This window comes from Xenopus laevis, chromosome 1S, assembly GCF_017654675.1.
Source record: "Xenopus laevis strain J_2021 chromosome 1S, Xenopus_laevis_v10.1, whole genome shotgun sequence".
Classification (NCBI taxonomy): domain Eukaryota; kingdom Metazoa; phylum Chordata; class Amphibia; order Anura; family Pipidae; genus Xenopus; species Xenopus laevis.
In genome coordinates this window covers 176,695,342-176,719,766 of record NC_054372.1, presented here as the reverse complement: position 1 = coordinate 176,719,766, position 24,425 = coordinate 176,695,342, and the positions used below count along the sequence as shown (strand labels likewise).

At 37.1% G+C, this 24,425-nt stretch overlaps 1 protein-coding gene across 2 annotated transcripts in view; it reads left to right on the top strand.

Annotated features, from left to right (window-relative positions):
• cwc27.S (CWC27 spliceosome-associated protein S homeolog) overlaps window positions 1–24,425 on the top strand; it is an 88,428-nt gene that overhangs the window by 41,282 nt on the left and 22,721 nt on the right. For both annotated transcript variants that reach the window (XR_005963982.1, NM_001092730.1), the window contains 3 exon segments: window positions 8,535–8,635; window positions 18,784–18,893; window positions 19,934–20,040. Coding sequence is in view for 1 of the 2 variants with exons in the window: in NM_001092730.1 (NP_001086199.1) it covers window positions 8,535–8,635; window positions 18,784–18,893; window positions 19,934–20,040 (318 nt within the window). In the remaining variant the exon portion in view is untranslated.

Below are 24,425 nucleotides of genomic sequence, written 5' to 3'. Positions count from 1 at the left end.
TGATCCGATCGTGGGCCCTTGGGCCGCATACACGCACAGATGAGGCCGCAATCCGAAGGGATTTTTTAACCTGCCCGATCGAGATCTGCCCAACTTTCGGGCAGATATCGATCGGGAAAGCCCGTCGGATGGCCCCACACACGGGCCAATAAGCTGCTGACTTGGTTTGTCGGCAGCTTTAATTGGCCCGTATATGGGAGCCTTTACCGGCTAGAACCTATTGCAGAAAAATTGCTGGCAAAAGCCTTTAAGGTGCAATTGGCAAAAAAACACAACTGTGTTTTATATGTGTGTGTCAGCTCAAGTCTGTGTGAATTTCTTTTGACTTGTCTGTCTGTGCATCAGCATGCACTACAAGGTTCTTGGCATCCCTCCGTAAACATTCATGGCCAAGCAAGGTATTTTATGGCGTTAAACCTTTCAACTCCTTCAGTACTATAAAAGTATCATATTTTTGTGCATTCCTAGTGTTCTCCTCCAGTCTACCAAATTTTTAACTTTCTTTTCCCAACCTGAGCTTTCAGCTCTCTGAAAAGAATTTCTAATCGTTACGAATTGACCGGACCAGCTCTTTTGAAGCATTATCCTGAAGTGACCTGAGATTTCTCTAGTATTTCTACACACACGGTGCATAAAAAGAAAATGAATTTCATATACCTCAGAAATACCGAAGAACATTTTTATAAGCAAGGTTAAAATATTCCAGACTTTGTTTTTTTTTATACATAAATTTATGGAATGTGAGAATTACTGTATGTTGGATCTGTTGAATAGATAAAACCATATTGTAGAAATATATTATCCTCTCCAATTTTCCCATTTTAATGATTACTTTTATATTTGCCAACAACTATAGTGGGGTTTTGTGAATAATTGTGAAAAAAAAGTAAATACAACTTTAAATACAATACAATTTCAGAAAATCCTCATGATCATAGCCAGTTTTAACCTAAGAATATGACAAATTTAATTTTGTTGACTTAAAAGTGCTAATATGTGAAGTGATTTTGCAATTTTATTGGCTGATGTCTGCTGCATTAAAGCTCCAGTTAATAGTCACCTACATTTCTATTGTGCACAGGGGAGGCAAGCCACGGTAATTATTGTATGACCAGAAACCCCACAGTTTTTGCACTACAGTGTAAATAGGTTTGATCCAGCTTCCAGATCTTCATAATCCTCAAATTTTAGTTCTTTTTTGCAGTTTATGGATTCCAACTGACCTTTAACTAACCTGTAACAACAAAAATTCTTGTAAATTTCATACAATGCCTATAAAATGTATTCATCTCTTTAGAAGGCTTCGTAATTTTTTATTGTCATAGAGCATTGGATCACAGTGGATTTGATTTTTTTTACACTGATTATCAGAAAGACACTTTCATGTCAAAGTGAAAACAATTATAATTAGGATAAAAAACAATGATGCAAGTTTTGAGGCAATCTCACATAAATCACGGTGCTTACAAGAAATTTGTATTCACACTCTTGTGTGTACTTGACTCCCTCGACCACTCTGCATATTAGTTTTTTAAAGTGCACACAGGTTTTTTTCCTCTATGTCTTAAGCTTGCCATTGACGCAAAGATCTGATCGTACGAATCAAGGATTTGTACGATTTTTGGACCGTGTGTAGAGAGTCCTGACATTTTTCGTCCGGCAGAAATCGGTCGTTTGGTCAATCGGACAGGTTAAAAAATTCTGTTGGCTGCCGATAATATCTCTGCGTGTATTGACGATCGTACGATTTTCAGTCACCAGCTTTTGTCGGACATAACTTTCGTTCGATTCCTGTCAGGGGCAGAACATCGGCTGATCTGTTCTTTTACTACTTTATTTGATCAGAATGGTTAGTGGCAGGTCGGGAGATGGCGAAGTCCAATCGTACGAGGATTCGAACGATCAGATCTTTGCATATATGGCCATCTTAAGGCATAGAGGGGGGGCAGACAATATTTAATTGACAGCTGAGATTTTTAAATGAGTTTACAACAGCTATGAACAGTTTAATAAAAAAAAAAGAATTTGGATTTCATATTTAATTTGAAAATTACTTTTATTATACAGATTTTTATGTCTGGGTGACAGGTCCACTTTAATAGATGACTTCCTTCTGAATGATACAGAAATGAAATACTGAGGCTAACGTTGCCTTTTAAAAGTAACTGAATTACATGAGATATACTGCTGCCTTAAAACAGACTAAAGTGATTATGAAAAATTAAAATACCATGCTGTCTAGCATATGGCAAAAAACAAGGATCTATTGTTCCAGTGTGGAATGCCTCAAATTTCTGGCAATTTAGCCCAGACACAACAGCTTACCTGTGCCATGTGGCCGGGCAGATTTGGCCTTATGGTATTGAGGCTGTCAGGTTTTATAAGGAAGATAACATTACTTTGTTGCACTGAGCTTTACCAGACATTTTATGATCATTAAGTTAGATGATGAATGCTAGAAGCAATGAAGTTGTTCAGTGGGCCTCAAGATTAGGGATGGACGAATTTTACCCATTTCGTTTCGCCAAAATTAGCCGCAGGCGCCCATTAAAGTGTATGGGGTTTTTTTGACGCACACCGCCATACCAGTCAATGGGCGTCCTTTTTTAGGCGAAACGAGGCAAAAAAATCCCTACTCAAGATAATAAGTAGGGGATAAAAAAAAATTAATACTTTTTTTTAGATTCTTATTTTTCACTTTGAAATTGTTGGATCTATTTAGAGGGACCCCCCCAAGCTTCTGTGAAGTATTCTTGGTAAGTAACATTGCCTGTACAACTGTCTCATGTTGGTTTGCCACAACCTTCCTTATTCCCTCCTAGGGGCAAATTCACTAACCTCCAGAAATTCGCCAGCGACGGCTTCGCTCACATCGCCACACTTCGCCAGTCGAAAATTTACCAGGACAATGCTAATTCACTAAAATGCAGAGTTGCGTCCAGGGCGCAGTTTCGCTAGCGTTGTCAAGCAAAGCGAAGTTGCGCTAGCGTTGGTTAATTTGCATACGGCGGGAAGTTAAATTTCAATGGACGTATATGTTGCAGCAAATACATTACACTACACAAACCCGGGAACCTTAATAAAATAAAATAGAGTTGTTACAATGCCCTACACATGAGCCCAGTGTATAGTTTAGGTGACATTTGTAAAGAAATGTAGGGGGGAAGCTGGGTACCCTAAAAAAAAAATTACGATCTTTCGCAGCCTATCGCCCTGAAAAACTGAAAAGTCGTCAGAGTTTTTTGGGACTTAGAAAAATGTTCTAAATTTTTTTGAGTAACTCCTATCTACTCAGTTGCACTTCGCCTGGTCTGAGGTGGCGAAGGCAAGTCTGGCGCAAGAGGTAACGTTCATTAAATTCTTAGTGAATTTGCGTAGTTACACCCATTCGCCAGAGCGAAAATTCGCCTGGCGTTCGAGTGCGAAGTAGCGCTACAGTCTTATCTCCTTCGCTAGCGAATTTACACCAGCACCCGTTAGTAAATCGGCGAAGTCCTGAAATGACGTCACGCTGGCGAATTATAGCCAGCGTTAGTCACATCACCCTTTAGTAAATTTGCCCCCTAGTGTGTTATAATCTCCAAACAAAAGCCAAGCAAGGGGGTGTTACTTAGCATTCCAGAAGGCATAAACTGACATGACCAGCAGAATGAGAAAATAAATAGAACTCCGCAGCATTCACAGCAGGCAAAAAAGCTATTGGTATTTTTTTTACTAATACAATAAGTTTGAGCATTCATCTTGCTGAAAGCAGAACCCAGCAGAAAGCCCATTGCTACTGAAACGGCACAGAAGGTCTTTCAACAGTGTCGGAGGGTCGGGTCAGTGCAGGTGCGTGGGGTTGGCGGCTGCTTTGCAGGGGACTATTCCGGGTGTAGCACATATTTTATACTGATACTTTCCTATGATTTTTTATAGGAACATGTCAATATCGCTTTAATTGATACCCATAGTGCATGTCAGTCAGGATAATCAGGCAATCGAACATAAAAATGAAGTTAATCCTTGCAGTTTCCTTCTATAGTTCCCGTGAGCTGTCCGGTATTGAGTGGTGTTACTTCAGATGTAGTAGAATGGATTCAATACAAAAAGAGATTTTCAGTAGCTTTTGTCTCGTGGTTATTATAGTTACAGTAGATCTGTACTGGTAAGATACTAGACTACTTTTTAATGACAACAACTAATAATAATCCTTTAAATCAATGATTTCAAATCAATGTTTAAATTTTACTGCATAACACACAATGTAACATGGATTCTTACATTGCTAGCGATCTGCCTTTAAAATGCAGACCCATTGTGGATTGGGCAAATGTAGTATTGTCTTCTTATGTCACACATGTTCAGATTCAACATTAATTGATAACATCATAACTACATGATAACTGATTCAAATATTCATAAACTTTTCCATGCATGCATTCTAACCTAATGTAGTTCATTTCTTAAAGGAGAACTAAAGTTGAACTAAAGAAATAGGTAGAAATGTTGTACATTATGTTTTGTGCTTCTGTACCAGCCCAAGGCAACCACAACCCTTTAGCAGTAAAGATCTGTGTCTCCAAAGATGCCCCAGTAGTTCCCCATCTTCTTTTCTGCTGATTCACTGCACATGCTCTGTGCTGCTGTCACTTACTGAGCTTAGGGACCCACTCACAATATACAGTACACATAGAATAGAAATGTCACAATATAAGGCTGATTAGTAATTAGTACAGATAATTACTACATGGCAGCACAGAAACCAGTGCAATTAGCATCAGAATTTAATAATCAGCCCTGTAGCATCAGCTTATATTACAGGGGAAGCTCATTTTCTGCTGGATAATTAGTGACGAGCCCTAAGCTTAGCTTCTCAACAGCTGCTCAGAGCCCACTGAGCATGTGAGTGTCACAGACACTTTCCAAGATGGTGACCCCCTGTGACAAGTTTGAAGTCCTGGATCATTCATGCTATTGAGAAGCTGAAATAAATGCAGTATATAAAATATGCCATATTCATTCATGGGGTTTAGTTCACATTTAATAAATGAGTGATATTTTATAGTTATTGTTTGATGACTTTTGATCCTAAACCTTCCATCATTTATGTTTTTTTAGATTGATATTGCTTTATGGAGAATACCAAAAAATTTATTTAGAGGCCTTAAAAATTCTGTGGGCTTAATAGAAGGAGAACTTAAACTGAAAGGACTAGGCTAGAAATGTTGCACGTTATGTTTTGAGCAGCCCAAAGCAACCACAGCCCTGTAGCAGTGAATATATGTGCTTCTAAAGATGCCACGTTTTTATTACATGACGGCACAGAAACTTATCTAAGTTGGTCTGTAAAACTGTGTGAGCCCAGTTCATGACAGAAAATGTGAAAATATAAAAAAAAAAAATGTTGCATTTCTTTTTCCATAGAGTCCTGTGTGCACAGTTTTTTAAAATTAATTCAGAACCTGTTGGAAAGATGCTCTCATAAAGAGGTTCCATTTTCATCCTTGAATATCACCGCAATCTAATGTTATTTTACAACTCGCAAAAGGCCAATGAAATGTAAACGAAAACATACTTTTAAATGCACACTTTTTGCCTTGTATCGCAGCTGTTGAATGTTTTCATTTTACTGCAATCGTTAAAACGAGCCTTTGTATCCTGCGTCTTGCTTTGAAATTGTAATCGCAAAAATTACATTATTTAGAGAATTCCATTTCAGATCTTTTCGTGTATGTTGTGCTCAACTTATTTTAAGAGTTCTAAGAATCAGTATAGCGTTCTAAAGAATCTTTCTTGGAATTGCATTTAGTGGTTATCTTGATAAATGCTTTGCCTTTCATTATTTATTCCCAATGAGGAGAGAGCTTGATAAGTGTGATATGTATTGAAAGATTCACTTGTCACTTTTATTTATCAGGGCTTTGGGGGGGAGGGGGTACAAGCCTGTTGTATAAACGTAGGGCGTTAATTTATTAAAGGGATCCTGTCATCGGAAAACATGTTTTTTTCAAAACGCATCAGTTAATAGTGCTACTCCAGCAGAATTCTGCACTGAAATCCATTTCTCAAAAGAGCAAACAGATTTTTTTATATTCAATTTTGAAATCTGACATGGGGCTAGACATATTGTCAATTTCCCAGCTGCCCCAAGTCATGTGACTTGTGCTCTGATAAACTTCAATCACTCTTTACTGCTGTACTGCAAGTTGGAGTGATATCAATCCCCTCCCTTTTCCCCCCAGCAGCCAAACAAAAGAACAATGGGAAGGTAACCAGATAGCAGCTCCCTAACACAAGATAACAGCTGCCTGGTAGATCTAAGAACAGCACTCAATAGTAAAAACCCATGTCCCACTGAGACACATTCAGTTACATTGAGAAGGAAAAACAGCAGCCTGCCAGAAAGCATTTCTCTCCTAAAGTGCAGGCACAAGTCACATGACCTGGGGCAGCTGGGAAATTGACAAATGTCTAGCCCCATGTCAGATTTCAAAATTGAATATAAAAAATGTGTTTGCTCTTTTGAGAAATGGATTTCAGTGCAGAATTCTGCTGGAGTAGCACTATTAACTGATGTGTTTTGAAAAAAACATGTTTTCCGATGACAGGATCCCTTTAATAAATTAACGCCCTAAGTTTATACATGGCTGAACATGAAACGAAAAACCTAGGGGCAGAATTATCAAAGGTCGAATTTATGTGATATTTTTTTTACTCTAATAAATTCGAATCTACTCAAAACTAAAATGTGATCTTATTTAAGAAAAAACTCGAACTTCTAAAATTCAATGAATGTTACCCCGAAAACTCAAATACGAATTTGAATAAAACTTGATTAGAGTTTTTCAAGTGCTCCGAAAAAATCCTGAATGTCTCAAAGGCTAGTAACATCTTTAAATGGGTCAACAGACCGTAGCAATTGACTTGTAAATTAATTGGTGAAAGGTTGTAGGTGGCGAATATTTGAATTAGTACTGTTTCCATGGTCAAAGTGTGATAAATCTCACATTTGAATTTCTGTTCAAGTTTGTGCTTTTAAATTCGAATTTGTGAAATTTAAATTTACTATTCGAACCTTAATAAATCTGCCCCCTAGTCTATATGTTCATTTAAGAGAAGGTTGATGTAAGTATTAGAGAAAGGGTCCAGTTTTATTAGGCAAGATTCTCTTTTTACTTTACAAATTTGATAAACTTCATGAATAACCCTTGTTCTGCGATAATCCAACAATCTGAACCTTGAATAAAAATAAATCTGCCCATAATTGTCTAATTCTACTACTATATTTCATAACATCATATTGGGTAAACTCTTCTACATAAACGAAGAACAAATTGTTCCTTGTGATATTGCGTTTCACAGATTGCTAGAAAACCTTAGGAAGTTTAGATAAAAAGATTGGGAGTTGAGAACATTCTAAAAAGGTTTATGCTTCAGTTTCCAGTACAGAAAATAAAAGGCCTGTTTCTTCTTACAAATGTTTTTCCTAAAATCTTCAAGATGACTTTAATATGTTTAATATGTAATAAGTGCAACCTCTCTTTTGGTCCCAGTATTTACATTTTTTGATAACTATAGTAAAAACGCAACATTCTACTCCTGTCTGCCCGGTCTTTAATATGCACTGGCACAGGATCAGCCTGTCAGTTCACACACTGGCAGATTTGGGCATGCAATGCATATTTTGCTTATTTTGGCCTGCAGCATATTTTAGGCATTGGTACTAGCCTCCATTTTAAGACACACAAAGCTCATGGGCACTCAAGGGATCCACAAATGCCACACAAAAAAACGTAAATTATTTAAAAGGGACCCATTCTCAAATAATCAATTTTTCTGTGATAGTTGCCCTTTAAGAGGTTATCTTAGTAGCATTGCGCTTAAAAAGCACTTGATCATAGGTACCACCCAGGTATGGTCTTTCTTGAGGTAGTCGCCAGACAAATGTCAGAAAAACTACCTGGCTTACACACACACACAGTCACTTTTAAATATAATGGTTAAGTGTATTGTTTGTGCTTACATATCTGTTTCTGATACCTATGCTTCATCAATAACAAAAAAAATCTTAATTGGATCAGACCATATGTTAATGGTAACACTAAAAATGTAATGTATCTCAATTACATGCACCAATTGTAGCACACGGCACATAATACAGACTTCTCAGAGACTAAAATTGCCTACTCTGGAGCATATCTCTGACTGTCATGTGATGTTCGCATATTTAAACTTTTACATTTTGATTCAAACTTTAGGATCCATCATATTGAGAAGGTTCACCTAAGCTTTGTGACCACCACAGATCACCAGCCTTATATTTGTCTTGTGAGACAAGTGCTCTGATTGTGAGTGTTCATCTAGGCTCCAGCCGTAATGCAAGAGAGTGCTCCTGCTTTTATTCTGAACCATTTCTGATACTGTATGTTCTCCCTGTGTTCCAAACCAAAAATCCAAAACAGACTGACGGGTTTAGACCCTGTTGAATTTAATTAAAGGCTGACCAAAATGTCTTTAAGAAAATAACATATTCCTTTTTTTCTTTCCTAAAGTGAAGAATTAAGAAGAGAAGCACGTCAGCTAAAACGGGAGCTAAAAGCAGCAAAAGAAAAAAAAGAAAATAATATAAAAGAATCAGAGACTGCTAAGGAAGGTAAATTTGGGGTATCATAGGTTGAAAAAAAGACATTTCACCATTGAATACAATCTTTTAGGTCTTTATAAAACCACCCTAATTGCCAGTTGATCCAAACCCTTCTGAAGCCTCTCCAATTTGCCTCAGAGGGGAAAAAAATCCTTCTTGATGTCCATGATGACAATTGGATCAGTCCCTGGATCAAATTTGTACTATGAGCTGTTTTTAAGAAACCTGTGTTTTCTCACGTGCTAAAAACATTCAACCCCTTGTTGAAGCTCTCTAATGTATCTGCCAAAATTCTACAACTTCACAGCTCTCACTGTAAAAAAAAAATCCTTTCCGATTATTAAGATGGAACCGCCTTTCTTCTAATCGTAATGGATGATGTATTGTCTGCTGGAAAGACCTACTGATAAATTAAGCTTTGGAGAGATTTTTATACGATCCCCTTATGCATTTATACACAATTATCATATCCCCCATTCAATGCCACTTCTCTAGTGTAAATAAACCCAACCTGGTCGCTCTTTCTTCATAACTGAGTCTATAACATACCCTTAATAATAATAACTTATTATATTTGCTGGACTCTTTGCAATTTGTAAAAAGCTCCACCCATAAGGTTTCTGCTCGCTCCTTTTCCATCATCACTTCTTCATTTATATTGGTATTTAGATCCAGGTTAATATATTGACATACCCCTCCTCCTTTCTATCTTTCCTGTCCCTCTATAAAGTATAGCCTCCTATGTTTACTGCCCAGTCGAATGACCCATTCGGCCATGTTTCAGCATTGCCATTTACATTCTGCTCTACTGCTACTAAACCATATTATACCAGACCTGTAGCACTTTTTAACTACAAGTGTTTAATCCTGGCACCAGCTTGTAAATTGTGTAAATACAATGTATGACCCACTTGCTAATATCAATCCCCCAAACCAAATTTCCACCACCAGTTTCCCTTATTATGCCCTCTACTCATCAAACATATCTTTCACTGAACTACCCACTGCAACCGCCCCCCCATGTCATTAAGGTGCATCCCATTCTGAGGACTTCCACCCCCCCCCACCCAAACTTTGTCACTGGTAACAATGTGTATCAAGACCACCAGTTGTTCCTAATCCCCTTCTATTAATTTGTCTATTCGTTCCACCACATGCCGGTCAATGCACTTGTCCCTGCATTTAATAATTTCTTTTTTGCAATATGGGCCAGTGAATGTGCTATGATTAATTACCTTTTACGTGTATTTCAGCAATTTTGGCCAGGTCAGTCACATTTTGTTTATACTTTACTAATACTTTAATTAGCCTTGGAGTACTCACAAAACACTTTTTTTGTATATTAGTCCATCCTTTGAAAGCAGGAATTAAAGTGAACATTTGAGTTTCCAGCACAGGCTGGGAGGCAGGGACCTTTTTTTTTAACAAACAGGTTGTGGTTAAATTGTGGTTAACTAATCAAGGTTAATATGTTGTATACAGGATCCCTTATCCGGAAACCCGATATCCAGAAAGCTCCGAATTACGGAAAGGCTGTCTCCCATAGACTCCATTTTATCCAAATAATCCAAATTTTTAAAAATGATTTCCTTTTTCTCTGTAATAATAAAACAGTAGCTTGTACTTATCCCAAGTAAGATATAATTAATCCTTATTGGAAGCAAAACCAGCCTATTGGGTTTATTTAATGTTTAAATTAATTACTAGTAGACGTAAGGCATGAAGACCCAAATTATGGAAAGATCCGTTATCCGGAAAACCCCAGGTCCTGCGCATTCTGGATAACAGGTCCCATACCTGTATAAACAAGTAAGAAGCTCGGTGAATGCAAAAAATATCTTCATAATAGGTTATTTTGTTGAGTGCATAAAGAAACAATGGGACATTTGAACCTTGGGGTCTCACCAAACACAGTATGGGATCCATTATCTGGAAACCTATTATCCAGAAAGCTCTAAATTGTGGAAAGGTCATCTCCCATAGACTCCATTTTATCCAAATAAGCCAAAATCTTAGAAAGTAGAACAATATGAATACAGCCAAAATTGTATATAGCCTTTTGTATGGTATCCATCTATTTAGATTGTGGGCTGATACTCAGATACAGGTATGGGATTCATTATCAGAAACCCGTTATCCAGAAAGCACAGACTTTACCGAACGTTCATCTCCCATAGACTCAAATGATTTCCTTTTTCTTTGTAATAATAAAACAGTAGCTTGTACTTGACCCCGCCTAAGATATAATTAATCCTTGGACACAAACCAGCCTACTGTGTTTAATTAATGTTTACATGATTTTGTAGTAAACTTAAGGTATGAATATCCAAATTATGGAAAGATCCTTTATCCAGAATACCCCAGGTACCGAGCATTCTGAATAACCAGTCTTATACCTGTATCAGATTCCCTTTGTCCCCTACTGGACTTTCAGGCTAAAATGTACAATCCAAATGGGTCACAGTACCTCTCTGCTTGTTTTTAGAATGGCATTGGAAAGGGTGGAAAAACACACCTTTTCCAATGCCTTTCTAAGAACAAGCAAAGAGGTACTGTGACCTATTTAGATTGTACATTTTTGCCTGAAAGTCCAGTAGAGGACCAAGCCTTGTTAGGGAATTGGCTACTGATACTGCCTTTAGCCAATTCGACACTACCTTAGAAAACTGTCTTTAAAGGAGGAGGAAAGGCTAAAATTAAGTAAGTTTTATCAGAAAGGTCTATATAAATACACCCTCAAAGTAATGCTGCTCTGAGTCCTCTGTCAAAAGAAACGCATTTCTTTCCTTCTATTGTGTACTCATGGGCTTCTGTATCAGACTTCCTGTTTTCAGCTTAAACCTCCAGGGCTTGAGCATGCTCAGTTTGCTACTCACCCACTCCCTCCTCCCCTTCCAGCTGTAATCTGAGCCCGGGACTATGAGTGAGCAGGGAAACTCAGGCAGGAAGTGGTGTCATACTAAGAAAATATGGCAGCTGCTATCCTAAACAAACAGAGAGAACTTCTAGAGCTGTTTACTGGGGTATGGTAAAGCATTCTACAGAATAAATAGTGTTATAGCTTGCACTATTGTCGCTGATCTATTCGCAATAAACTGCTTTGCTAGCTTTCCGTCTCCTTTAAAGAGATAATGACATCAGAAATGAAAGCTTTTATTTACATCTATCATAGCATTTCCTTTTATATGCTATTTATAATTTTGCCATAAAATATTTGCCAGTCGGCTGCCATATTTGTGCAGCATTAGTCCATTAGAATTAGAAACTCTTATTAACAGGCTGAGACGGGACAGTCAGGTGGCAAAATAGTCAGGTTTAGGAACTTCAAATAACAATACGTACAAAAGCAGAACTATCAACGAAAAACGATCAACATGACCTAAATCTGCCGCTAATGGCAAATGCTTGTTAGAACTCGGTCTCCTCTGTTAGGTGTTGTAAAAGTGTGTTGCTTTATAGCACCAGGGAGTATAAGTAAAACTTTTAGGATGCCATATTTGACATAGAGCTTCTCTACTTGTGAGCATTCCTGTGGCAGAATTTACCCTTATCCTCTTATGTGAAATTTAAATGTGTACCTTTTATTTTTTTTAGTGATGCAAAACAAACTTCACCAACTCCGAAGATATTCTTTAATGGTTGATCATTAGAGGTCTCTTCATTTGAGTGGGTGGTTGTTGCCTTGCCAAGCTGCTGTCAAGATTGATCTTAAAATGTGATATTTTCCTTTTATGCGACATTTACTGTAGTGGTGCCAAAATGACATCAAAAGCATAATTCCTTTAAGCACCAAATTTCCTCAACATCTTGCAGCACTTAATCAAATATTTGATGAGTTATCATTCTTTTCACAACTTTCCCTTTGTGAACTTGTAAATATGCTGCAGTGCAGATCACGTTAGGCAAGTTTAATCTGTGCATTGTTTGTTACGATTAATTACAGTGCAGAATTGTACTTGCTGTTTTGGACCTAAAGAAAGCGGTACTGTTTGAAGATGATGGTACCTTCTATGAAACATAAAATGCATTTATTATAGGGTTTGGACCACACAGACTTTCTCTCTGTTGGCCTTTATTAATTGCAACATGATGGGAGAATTATGTGAAAATTCAAATTACATGGGAATTACTGATCTAGGCTGCAGATTTTTTCCTAGTAGTACCACGCATTATAATGTAATATCTGAGGATATGGTTGTGGAGCTTCTCTGCCTGAGTTATTAAGTAGAAAAAATCCTGAGTGCATTACTGCAGATCCACCTGTAAGTCAAATGAGTTAATGACAAAATAACAGTATTATGCAACATCCATTAACAATAATAAATCAAACCCACATAGATTACCTCTCAGTCCTCTATGCACTCTCTTCTCATGACTTTGGTGATTAATTCAGAAACAAGATGGATTCCATTCGTAGATACCCACATTCTTTCTGAATGTTATCTAATCCTGCATATGTGAATATTTCTTCTCCTCTTTTTAGAGACTCCTTGTACTCTGGATCTTATCTCTAACCCATAATAAGACCAATGTTTACACATACATATTTTTTACTCTTCTCTTTCTTATGGTATTTTCTCTTCTTCCTAAATTTGCAAGCACAAGTCACATTTACCCTGCCTTTATCCTAACCAATTATCCTTTGGGATCTCTGTTTTTACCCAAATTAACTTAATCTACTTAAGTAGCCAGATCCCTTTACTCTGCATTTTAGTTGGTTTAAAGCTGAAATAAGTGCCCTTGAACTTTTAGCCCCAGGCTACAGTGCTCCCTTCCCCCACCACAACTGCATCTATCCCACTGTCGGGCACCTGAGACTGAACTGTGGAGCTGGGCAACAGAGATGACATCCACCAGGTCTGCCCATGTCACTTCTGGCACACACCCTACCTGCCCTATGCTCCCTGTGTGTGCCAGAATCTGGCTGCCCTATGGTCTTTGTGTATGCCATACTCTGCCTGCCCAATGCTACCCTTGTGTGCCATTATCTGCCTTCCCTATGCTCCCTGTGTGTGCCATACTCTGCCTGCCCTGTGCTCCCTGAGTGTGCCATACTCTGCCTGCCATTCTATGTACCCTGGGACATAAGCAGGGTAGGGTTTGTTTATGGTATTTGTAAAAATTGTTGTTAGGGCCCCCCTAAGGTGTTTAATCAGGTGCTGCGGGGGGGGTGCTGTTATCCACAGGGGAGGAGTCGGCATATGGATTTAAGGGTATGTTTATGGTATTTCTTAGCTATGACTTAAAGTGGATCTGTCACCCAGACACAAAAATCTGTATTTTAAAAGTCCTTTTCAAATTAAACATGAAACCCAATTTCTATTTTTTTATTAAAGCATTCATAGCTGTTGTAAGCTCATTTAAAAATCTCAGCTATTAATCAAATATTGTCTGCCCCTCCTCTATGCCTAGGCATAGAGGCGAGCCATACAATTACTTTTACTTTTCATTCAGCACTTCCTAGATGTCACTGCTCTCCATACATTTCCCCATTCTCTTCACCATTTAATTGTGTAGCCAGGGCATGGCTACATATTATAAATTGTAAAAGCAAAATGTATATTCACACTTTTGTTTTTCATTGTGTATATATATATATATATATATATATATATATATATATATATATATATATATATATATATATATATATATATATATATATATATATATATATATATATATATATATATATATATATAACATTTCACTTACTGATATAGTCAGGCAACATCTTTTATAGTAAGATAAATTGCAATTTTATTTATTTTAAAATACAGGTATGGAATCCATTATCTGAAAACCTGTTATCCAGAAAGGTCAAGAATTACGGAATGGCTGTCTCCCATAGACTCCATTATAATCAAATAATCAAAATCTTTCTCTGTAATAATAAAACAGTAGCTTGTACTTGATCCCAACTAAGATATAATTAATTCTTTTTGGAAGCAGAACCAACCTATTGGTTTTATTTAATGTTTACATGATTTTTTAGTAGACTTAAAGGAACAGTAACACCAAAAATTTAAAGTGTTTTTTAAGTCATGAAACTGTAATGTACCGTTGTGCGGCACTGGTAAAAGTGGTGTGTTTGCTTTAGAAACTCTACAATAGTTTATATAAAAAAAGCTTGATGTGTAGCCATGGGGCAGCCATTCAAAGCTGAAAAACGAGAAAAGGCACAGGATACACAGCAGATAACAGATAAGCTCTGTAGTATACAATGGGATTCTTCAGAATTTATCTGTTATCTACTATGTGTCCTGTGTTTGAATGGCTGCCCCCATAGCTATACATCAGCTTGTTTATATAAACTTTATTTGTGTTTCTGAAGAAAACACAACCGTTTTACCAGTGCAGGGCAACAGTACATTATATTGTCATTCCTATAAAATACTTTTATTTTTTGGTGTTACTGTTCCTAAGGTATGAAGATCCATATTACAGAGAGATCCGTTATCCGGAAAACCACAGGCCCGAGCATTCTTGATAACAGGTCCCATACCTGTGATGCCTTAAACAGGAGAACTAAACTGTATAAAATCAATTTAATATTTTATAATGCTAAGTTTAGAGCACCAGCCTGAAAGTTCAGCATCTGTATAACAGTGTTGATCCAGTCCTTCAAAGTTGTTAGTGGAGGTAAACCCACAAAAAATATGTTCACTGAATCCAGAATATGTAAATGTCTTTCCAAGCCTAACTACAAAAGCCGTCCAGGCACCATATGCAGCCTGGCCGGTCGAAGCACCCAACAGGTGCGGGGAAAACTGTGAGCGCGCATGCGTGAAACAGAGATGAGCCGCAATACAGACAGACACATGCTGGCCAGAGCGGAGACTGGACTAGGAGGTAGGTGAGGCAGAGAAGGTGCATGCCTGGTGCAACCCCCCCCCCCCCCAGCTTGGTGCCCTACTCTGCCTACCCATTAAAAATGTGTTAAAATATTACAAACACATTTAGTTGTACCTGACGTGTTTCGCTGAGCCAGTCTTCAGTCATCTGAGGAAGCTGATTGGCTCAGCGAAACGCGTCAGGCAGAAGGGAGTTCAAGATAAGCTGCAGGGGAAAACCATGATGGAGAAAGATACGCCGGCAAAACTCTCCTCTCTAGACTAAACTGGGGAAACCTGCTAAAAGCTTGTATGTGAGTAACTATCCTTATGGGAAATAAATGTGAGTGTAATATTTTAACACATCTTTAATTTTACTAATAAAACAGTATTATGCTGTGGAATTTTTGTATCCTTATGTTGGAGCATAACGAGCTGCTGGGGAGAACATTGGTTATTCCATGCTATAACTAAAACAACTGTCTTGTAAGTAGGCACTTTGGCCAAATCTGATGGAAGCCTTTTGGAATAAGTCTATATTCTCGTTTGGAGGAATAATTTGTCCTTTAAAGGGGAACTTATACCAACATTTTTATATTCTGGAGGAGTAAATATTTTTTTAAATGGGAATCTGCACAATATATTTTCCCTTTTCCAACACATGGTGTGAATTAAGAAATCCGAACCTACTACACCATACAAAATATATAACGGTTTTTTTTACGCCCACTTTTTTTTCACCCATTAGAGTCTATGAGCAACGTTTTTGCCACGACTCTTGCCCAAAAATTTCGCTCATCACTAATTATATCCCTTTTCTCTGCAAAAATAAACAGGTATGCAAAACTTTATTTGCTATAGTAGCCACTAAGTGACACTGCCTAGAGTTACACAGCTTATTATCTGCAAAAATCCCCAGATCCTTCTCAAATAAGGATACCCCCAAAGCCATAAGCGTATAAATAACATTTATGCACATATCAGCCATGAACCTTATTTGCCAGTTTGATGCCCAGTTTGATGCCCAGTTCTTCAGTACTAGTTAGTTAAAGAAGTAGACCTTAAAGATCTGAAGAGAACTGACCTGCTACACTAGTCAGGATCAGAAGTTAGTGCAGATAAAATAAATAAATACTGCTTTCAATTACAAATATATGTTTAACATGTTTAATGTATTTACTGTATATTGGAAATACTTTGTATGCTTAGAATTTTATATTCTTTAACAAATAACGCTTTTTGGGTAGACTTCCTCTGGAAGTATTCGGCAAATGTGTAAACGACAAATGAATACATTTACCTACAAAGAATCTCACCTGCCAACTAGATGCCCACATTTATTTGTACAAGTATGGTACCCATTATCCAGAATGCTCGGGACCTGGGGCATTCCAGATAACGTGTCTTTCCGTAATTTGGATCTTCACACTTTGACTACTAGAAAATCATGTAAACATTAAATAAACCCAATAGGCTGGTTTTGCCTCCAATAAGGATTAATTATATCTTGGTTTGGATCAAGCACATGGTTCTATTGTATTACTATAGAGAAAAAAAGAAATCATTTTAGAAAACTTGGATTATTTGATTATAATGGAGTCTATGGGAGACCGCCTTTCCGTAATTCGGAACTTTCTGGATAAAGGGTTTCCGGAAAATGGATCCCATACCTGTACCAAAATATTTATTTTAAAGCATTTATTTAACTTCCCATCTTTTTATTTAACAGCAGTTTTGTACCACTGTTTATTATATAGCTTTAACTATAAAGGGAATAATCCTGGGCACAGCTGTGGACTTTTTTTTTCTTTTAGCTCATTTAAGAATTTCATTTTGGCTTTGAAAGTTGGCTCACGAACCCTCAAATGAATGACAGCTTACTATTTGCATTTTATTTTTTATATTTTGGCAGAGTGTTTACTTGTGTTGGCACAATGCCTTGATAACGTTGGCACAGGTGACACTAATCATTTTAGCCAGGTTTTTCCTGCTTCTGTTTTCTCAGCTCCTGCATAGATATGGCTTCCATATTAATCAGCACCTTGGCATACCTTCGATGCTTCCCTGTGTTTTGATCATTGCAACCCTGCATTTTTCCAGTCTACATCATGTGTTGCACAGAAATATAAATAGTTAAGGAGATGTACATGATAAAATAGACCAAATGTCATTGTATTCATTTTATGAATTAATTATTTATTTTAAAAAATATTACTGTATTTAATTGTATTCATTTATTAATCAATCAAAAATAGTAAAATTATCCTTTTTAATTAAAGGGGAACTTTCGTGAAAATGAAAATTTAATATAAACTTCGGCATACTGAAATAAGAAACTTTCTAAATACAATCAATTAAAAATTCTGTACTATTTCTGAAATAGTACAGAAAAAGTTTATCTTCACTATTCCTCTCTTAGCATCTGTTTCTCTTCTGTCTTCTTGCAAGAGTTGGGTGTCGGATAATCATTGACAGTTAGATCCAAAATATCTTATAGGGGGCTCTGTTTGCCTAGAAGATGTATTAGAGCTCACTCTATTAAAATCACCTGACATCATGTCTCTCTACATGCAGAATTTGCAGTTATTTTGTTAGATTTTGTTTGAACTGGAATCAGTTATTTGAATGAGCTCTAATACATCCGCTAGGAAAGGAAGCCCCCCTATAAGATGTATTGGACCTAACTGTCAATGAATATCTGACACCCAACTGCTGCATGAAGACAGAATGAAGAGAAACAGATGTTGAAAGAGGAAGAGTGAACATAAACTTGATTATTTTAGAAACAATGCAGAATATTTAATTCATTATAGATTTATTTAATAAATAAACCTGCAGCTTGACCACCGGTTGGGCTGGTTTGGGTTGAAATTTGGCCAACCATTGTGGGTTAGCGTTGGGTGCTGGTCAGACTGGGGATGAAGTGCAATCTTTTTCTCTTACAGAGGATTCCCTGTCTTTTAACCAGATGCACGCACAGAAGATTTTGCACAATAGGTCCGGGTGCGGGTTAAGGTTTTGCAGAATAGGGTCACTGCAGGTTAAGTTTTTTCTGACCCACACATCACTAGTAGAGAGTTTTGCAGAACTCCTAACACTCTTACAAGCAGGGAGGATATACAGTCAAGCTTAGGCTCCGTACAATGGACTGATTATTGCTTAGATTACTGGACAGCAAAGGACTGCCATTGAATTGACGTGTGATCAAGTTCATGGACAGCACGGTACAATATACTTGCATATATGAATGTGTCTCAGAAGGTCATACAACTTTTGAACAAGTTATAATCAATAACATTGCCACTTTCTGTTTTATTCCCGTAGCTGAAAACACAGTTGCTAACAGCGCTCTGGAAGAATACCTTAAGGAAAAGGAAAAGTATGAAGAAGTCAGAAAGAAAAATACAAACAAAGGGGTATCTAGGGAGCAGCAGGTAATATTTTGTTGCATTCATCAAATTATGATTTTTTTGGTTGCACTTTGTTATATATCTTCAAATCTGTGCATTTAAGGAAGCTCCTAGGTAAGGTATAAACTTCATCTGGCCTGTGGATAATGCATATTTCTATTCAATGCACTGAATAATTATCCTTTTATCAAGGGCCTGCTCCTGCGTGTTTCTTTCGATGAGGATTGGGGTTAATAGGTGGAACACATCCAGCTAATTTTTCATGAGAAAAATCTTAGGGGCAATTTCAGGGATAACTAACTATGCGGGTGGGGGAGCAGGAATGAGAGACTACCTAGGGTTGTAGGTAGGGGATTTTCTTATTATTGGAGAGTTTAGTTCTCCTTTAAGTCTGTAGCGTGTTCCATGCCTGTGCTCCTCTACTGGAAAAAAGTAATATTTAGGGAAGCGTATTAAGTGCAGTTAGGGTTTAACATGAAGTTCAAATCACTAGGGGGCCCATTCATTAAGTTCGAGTGAAGGAATAGAAGAAAAAAAACTTCGAATTTGGAAGTGTTTTTTTGGCTACTTCGACCATCGAATGGGCTACTTCGACCTTCGACTACGACTTCGAATCGAACGATTCGAACTAAAAAGTACTGTCTCTTTAAGAAAAAACTTCAACCCCCTAGTTCGCCACCTAAAAGCTACCGAACTCAATGTTAGCCTATGGGGAAGGTCCCCATAGGCTTGCCTAACTTTTTTTGGTCGAAGGATAATCCTTCGATCGTTGGATTAAAATCCTTTGAATCGTTCGATATTTGTGCAAAATCCTTTGACTTCGATATTCGAAGTCGAAGGATTTTCATTCCCCAGTCGAATATCGAGGGATAATTAACCCTCGATATTCGACCCTTGATGCATTTGCCCCTTAATCTAGTCAATAAATTAACTGTATGTAAAATACTCAAAAGGTGCACAAAATGTTATCAAGCTGTTATTTTATTAGTTATGCTTTGACCAGATTTACTGTGGTTATTTGGAAATTATATATTAAATTAAATATTATGCTTGTTCACGTTCAGACATTAGCTCTTCTGGATCGATTCAAATCAAAGCTCACACAAGCAATTACTGAACCACCAAAAGAGGAAGAAGCGTCAGATGTAGATGAAGAGAATGATAAAGGATGGTATGGTGTTTATTTTGCTATTCCTTTCGTTTATACTGATTTTACCGTTTTGTTCAGTATTAATCTACACTCTTTTGTCCACTGATTTTTAGGAGGCTTTGACACTTTCTTCTCAAAATTATAACAAAACAACCACACATTTTCCGCAAACATGTTTTTTTATTTTACCAATGATTTTTTTTTTTATTTTACCGTAAATTTTTGGCAACTCTGAAGAATACCATCTTTAGAATTTTATAAACAGGCACAGAAAAATAGGGCATTCATCAACGTCGTCATGCCTTTATGATCTTTGGGCATGTATGTTGTCTGAATTTTTGCTAGAATCTGACTTCCAAACTGATATCTGATGTTTCCAATTACTATTTGATTGAGGCATAGGTGTAGAAACCACTCATAACATCATGAAATGGGTGTAAAAAATGCTCCATGACATATCAAAATGGATGGCATCCTTTTCAGCAGAGACTGCAATTGAGCATCAATATTTAATGAATTTGAATCGCAATAGTATAAAATGAAATAAAAACAATGGGCATTGTAAGCTGTGCAAAATAAAAATATAGTTAGTTAGTTAGCCAGAAATGTAATCTATGAAGGCTGGAGTGACTATCTATCTAACATAATAGCCAGAACACTAGCTGAATGCTGAGGATCAATTACAAACTCACTGAACAGTTATGTCCCATGTGGCCCCCCCTTCAAGTCGCTGACTAACTCAGAGTTAGAGAGCTGAAAAGCAGGAAGTAGTGTTCTGTTATGTTAGACATCCAGTCACTCCAGCCTTTATACATTAAGTTTTGGATAACTAACTATATCAGAAACATTTTTTATTTTGCACAGCCAGTATTTACCCAGTTTTTATTTTTACACTGAACTGTTCAAGCAATAAACCAAACCATTCCATGGGACATGGGCAAAGATAGTTTAAAGAATAGCCTCCATCCCATAGTTCCTGTCTGTGCCAAGCCTGAAATTAGCGCAAAAGAGAAATTTTCAATAGGTAAAGGGTTCATGTGTGTATACTGATACACTGGCAATGACGGAACTAAAATCTAGCTAAGTGAGCATAAGATACAAATTGATGGATTTCTGCTTTATCCAGCAGGCTGGGCAATAACCCATAGCAACCACTCAGTGATTGCTTTATCCAGCCAGCTATAGAAAGAATAGTGAAAGTTAATATTCAGTTGGTGCCATGGGTTATTACATTTTTTGAAAATGTGCCCACTGTTTGTAAATAATCCTCACTGAGTGTTATGCTAGAAACATATTACTACAGTAGAACCCCCATTTTTTAGGGGACCATAAAAAATGGTGGAAAATCCAGGAAAATGTAAAATGGTGGAAAATATGCATAATATATAGGTGGGACCACAAAACAACAATATAAAATGGGGGAAACTTAAAATCAGGGGATGTAAAATGGTGGTTCTACTGTATGTTACTACAATATTTAATTGGGTTTTTGATTGAAGATTTTTTTAAACCCACCACTGCTCTAATGCACAACTGATGACACAATTTGGAGAATACTTGGAAAACACTTAGTGTGTTACCTGCACTTACATTTCTCTGTTCCTGATTGGAGAATTTAGCTTGTGTCCTGATCTCCTGATGTGCCTTGAGCATTCCCCACCAAATTTAAACTGCAGTGCATTACCAATTAACAGTAGAGTTCAACCTGTGTTGGTTTCTACAAATCAAGTAGACTCTGTTGATTCCAACTTTTTAATGTATGTGCAACAGCTGTCAGTGGGAGATGCCAGGCATTTAGAGAGAAAATGCTGCCAATCTGATGATGCAGAAAAGTGGTGTTGATTTTTTATTTCATCTGGCTGGTTAGTAATGTAGAAATGAAAACCATTGAGGGGTGATGCTCATGGAACTATTCATTTTGATGTTCTGCTTGATCTGGCTGAAAAATGATTTTAGAGGACATTATTTTTTAAAATGCCTAAGGGTTTTAAAATACATAATACATATTGACAGTATGGGAGAATTACATAAAGTATGACCTAAAATTCTAAAAATAAGGTCAAACTTGTCATCCTCTGATTACATTTATCAGGTTACTAGGGTGACTCTTACTCTAGCATCCAGGCAGTGATTTGAATGGGAGAATAAATATGTATAGGGAAGGCAAGAAACAGAAACCTTTTTAAAAATGTAGCATCAGAATTTATCTGATCTCTGATTGCCTTGGTTCTGATCCGGATTGTGTCCTGGATCCGGATTGCATTTAAAGAAAAATCGAAAAGTGAAAGACCAGAAAAAATTGTCATAAAATATCAATGTCTAAAGGGGATTATATAGCCTCTTTTTCCACACTGGTAAAATAAATAGAGTGCCTGCTATTGATTGTAAGTAGGAAATATCTAAAGTTTGATAAGCAAAGTTATAAAAAGAAAAAAAAAACGCAGTCCGAATGTGTACTTAACAAAAATATATGGTTTTGGGGGGGGGGGGTCTTTGCACTGTTAGGAGGGTCTTGTGGCACATAATACACAGTCAGTGGTCTTTGTTCACAGTAGGCGAATCGGCAGCAGAGAAAATTCATATGCACAATTTTTATTCGGGGTCCTCACATGCCAGCTGCTTTGGTTTATATATACATATTAGGCATCAAACTGTTCTGTAGACCCGAGGCATCAATATTTAGTGTGTTTTCCAATTGTATGTAAGAAATTGAGTGAGATAAATGCGGCCAATTGCAATATTTTTAGGCAATTTTCAGAAATGTCGAAAAAAAACACTGCTTTTAGCGTAGCTTTGCAGTATGGTAGTTTGAAGTAGAAAGCCCTAATTAACCACTTTAGATTCGTCAGAATGTGTGTTTTCCAAAAATAAATGTTTTTCAGCGGTCACCATAATTTTTTGTACCTTTTATCCCACAGAAAACTTCCAATGTTTATAGATTAGTGTAAATGTAAACCATCAAATAAGTATGCACAAGGTAGATTCTGGGGTCTTTACACGCCGTGTACTTTGATAAACCTATGTACATTGGCCATCAAACTGTTCAGCGGATCCCAGGCTTTCATATTTGGGATGATTTGTCTTGATACCTAATAGTATGTGGGAAATAAAATGCTGCAGGGTGGAAGTTTTGAGGTGATTTTTGGAAATGTCACCAAAATTAGAAAAAGGTTTGCGGCTTGGTTCTTTGGAGTAGAAAGGAACGCATACCCAATTTGAATTCCGGGGAATGTGTTCTTTCTGAAAATATATTGTTTTGTTTTCTGGGGTGAATGTACTTTATTCTACCTTTGCCTCCCCCCCCCTCAACTATGTAAATGTGTGGATTTTGCAGTACCTGAAATGACAGAACTATTAGCTCAAATGGGGTGGGTGGGTGGCGGTGGGGCCCCTATATGCCACATGCTTAGGTAAACTAATACATATTAGGCATTCAACTGTTCAGTGGACTCCTAGCAATCATATTTAGGCTGTTTTACATTATTGGAAGCTTTGAGGTCATTATTCAAAAAATTCACCAATTTCTATAAAAAATGATAAATTCAGGAAAGAATTGCAACTTGGTAGTTTGGCGTACATAGATATATTTACCCATTTTTGATTTACCAGAATCTGCTCTTTATAATAATGCATTGTTTTGGCCTTGCTTTTTTTCACTTTATTAGACACTTAGAAGCCTATTACAGAAGTTGAATTACACCAGCATTCTAGCATATTTTGAAAGCTCAGGTTGTCCTGAAAAAAACAATATATTGTTTTCCTCGATAAACTGCAACTCCTGCTTGTTTCCATATTCCATTCCAGGGCTGTTTCCACCAGGCTTCACTGCGGAGAAGTCTGAATGTATCACAATTATTAAAATACTACCACCTTACCTTTATTGACCTTGAATGTCCATGCTATAATTATTTGGACGCTCATGGTGGTTCCTTTGCTATGGTACATTGCTGCACATTAGGTATAAAAACATGTGGGATGTATGCCTTATAGTGGAATATTACATTTCCCAAGTGTTTGCTAAAGAATGTGTTGGAACTTTGTTATGCTGAATTTTGGCTTCAGGGAAGCAGGTGGACCAGATGGCCAACTTTTCTGGTCATATCGAAGTATGTTGTCTTTAGTGATAATTAAAGCTCTAGTAATTAGTTAAGTATGCTGAAATCAGATGCATTTTTAAGATCATGGCTCTTGAGAACCTTTCTTTAATTTCACCGCAATAAGCACATCAAATCTATCTGGATTTGAAGGCCACTTTTTCACAGTTTTGGCGGAGACACCCATTAAACAGAACATTTTTCACACAACTCTCAATATAAATTGGTATTATTTTTGTAAATGATGAAGCGTTTAATGAGATTGTGTATTGTAAGCATATTAACATCATGTTACCAGATCATTTGAAAATT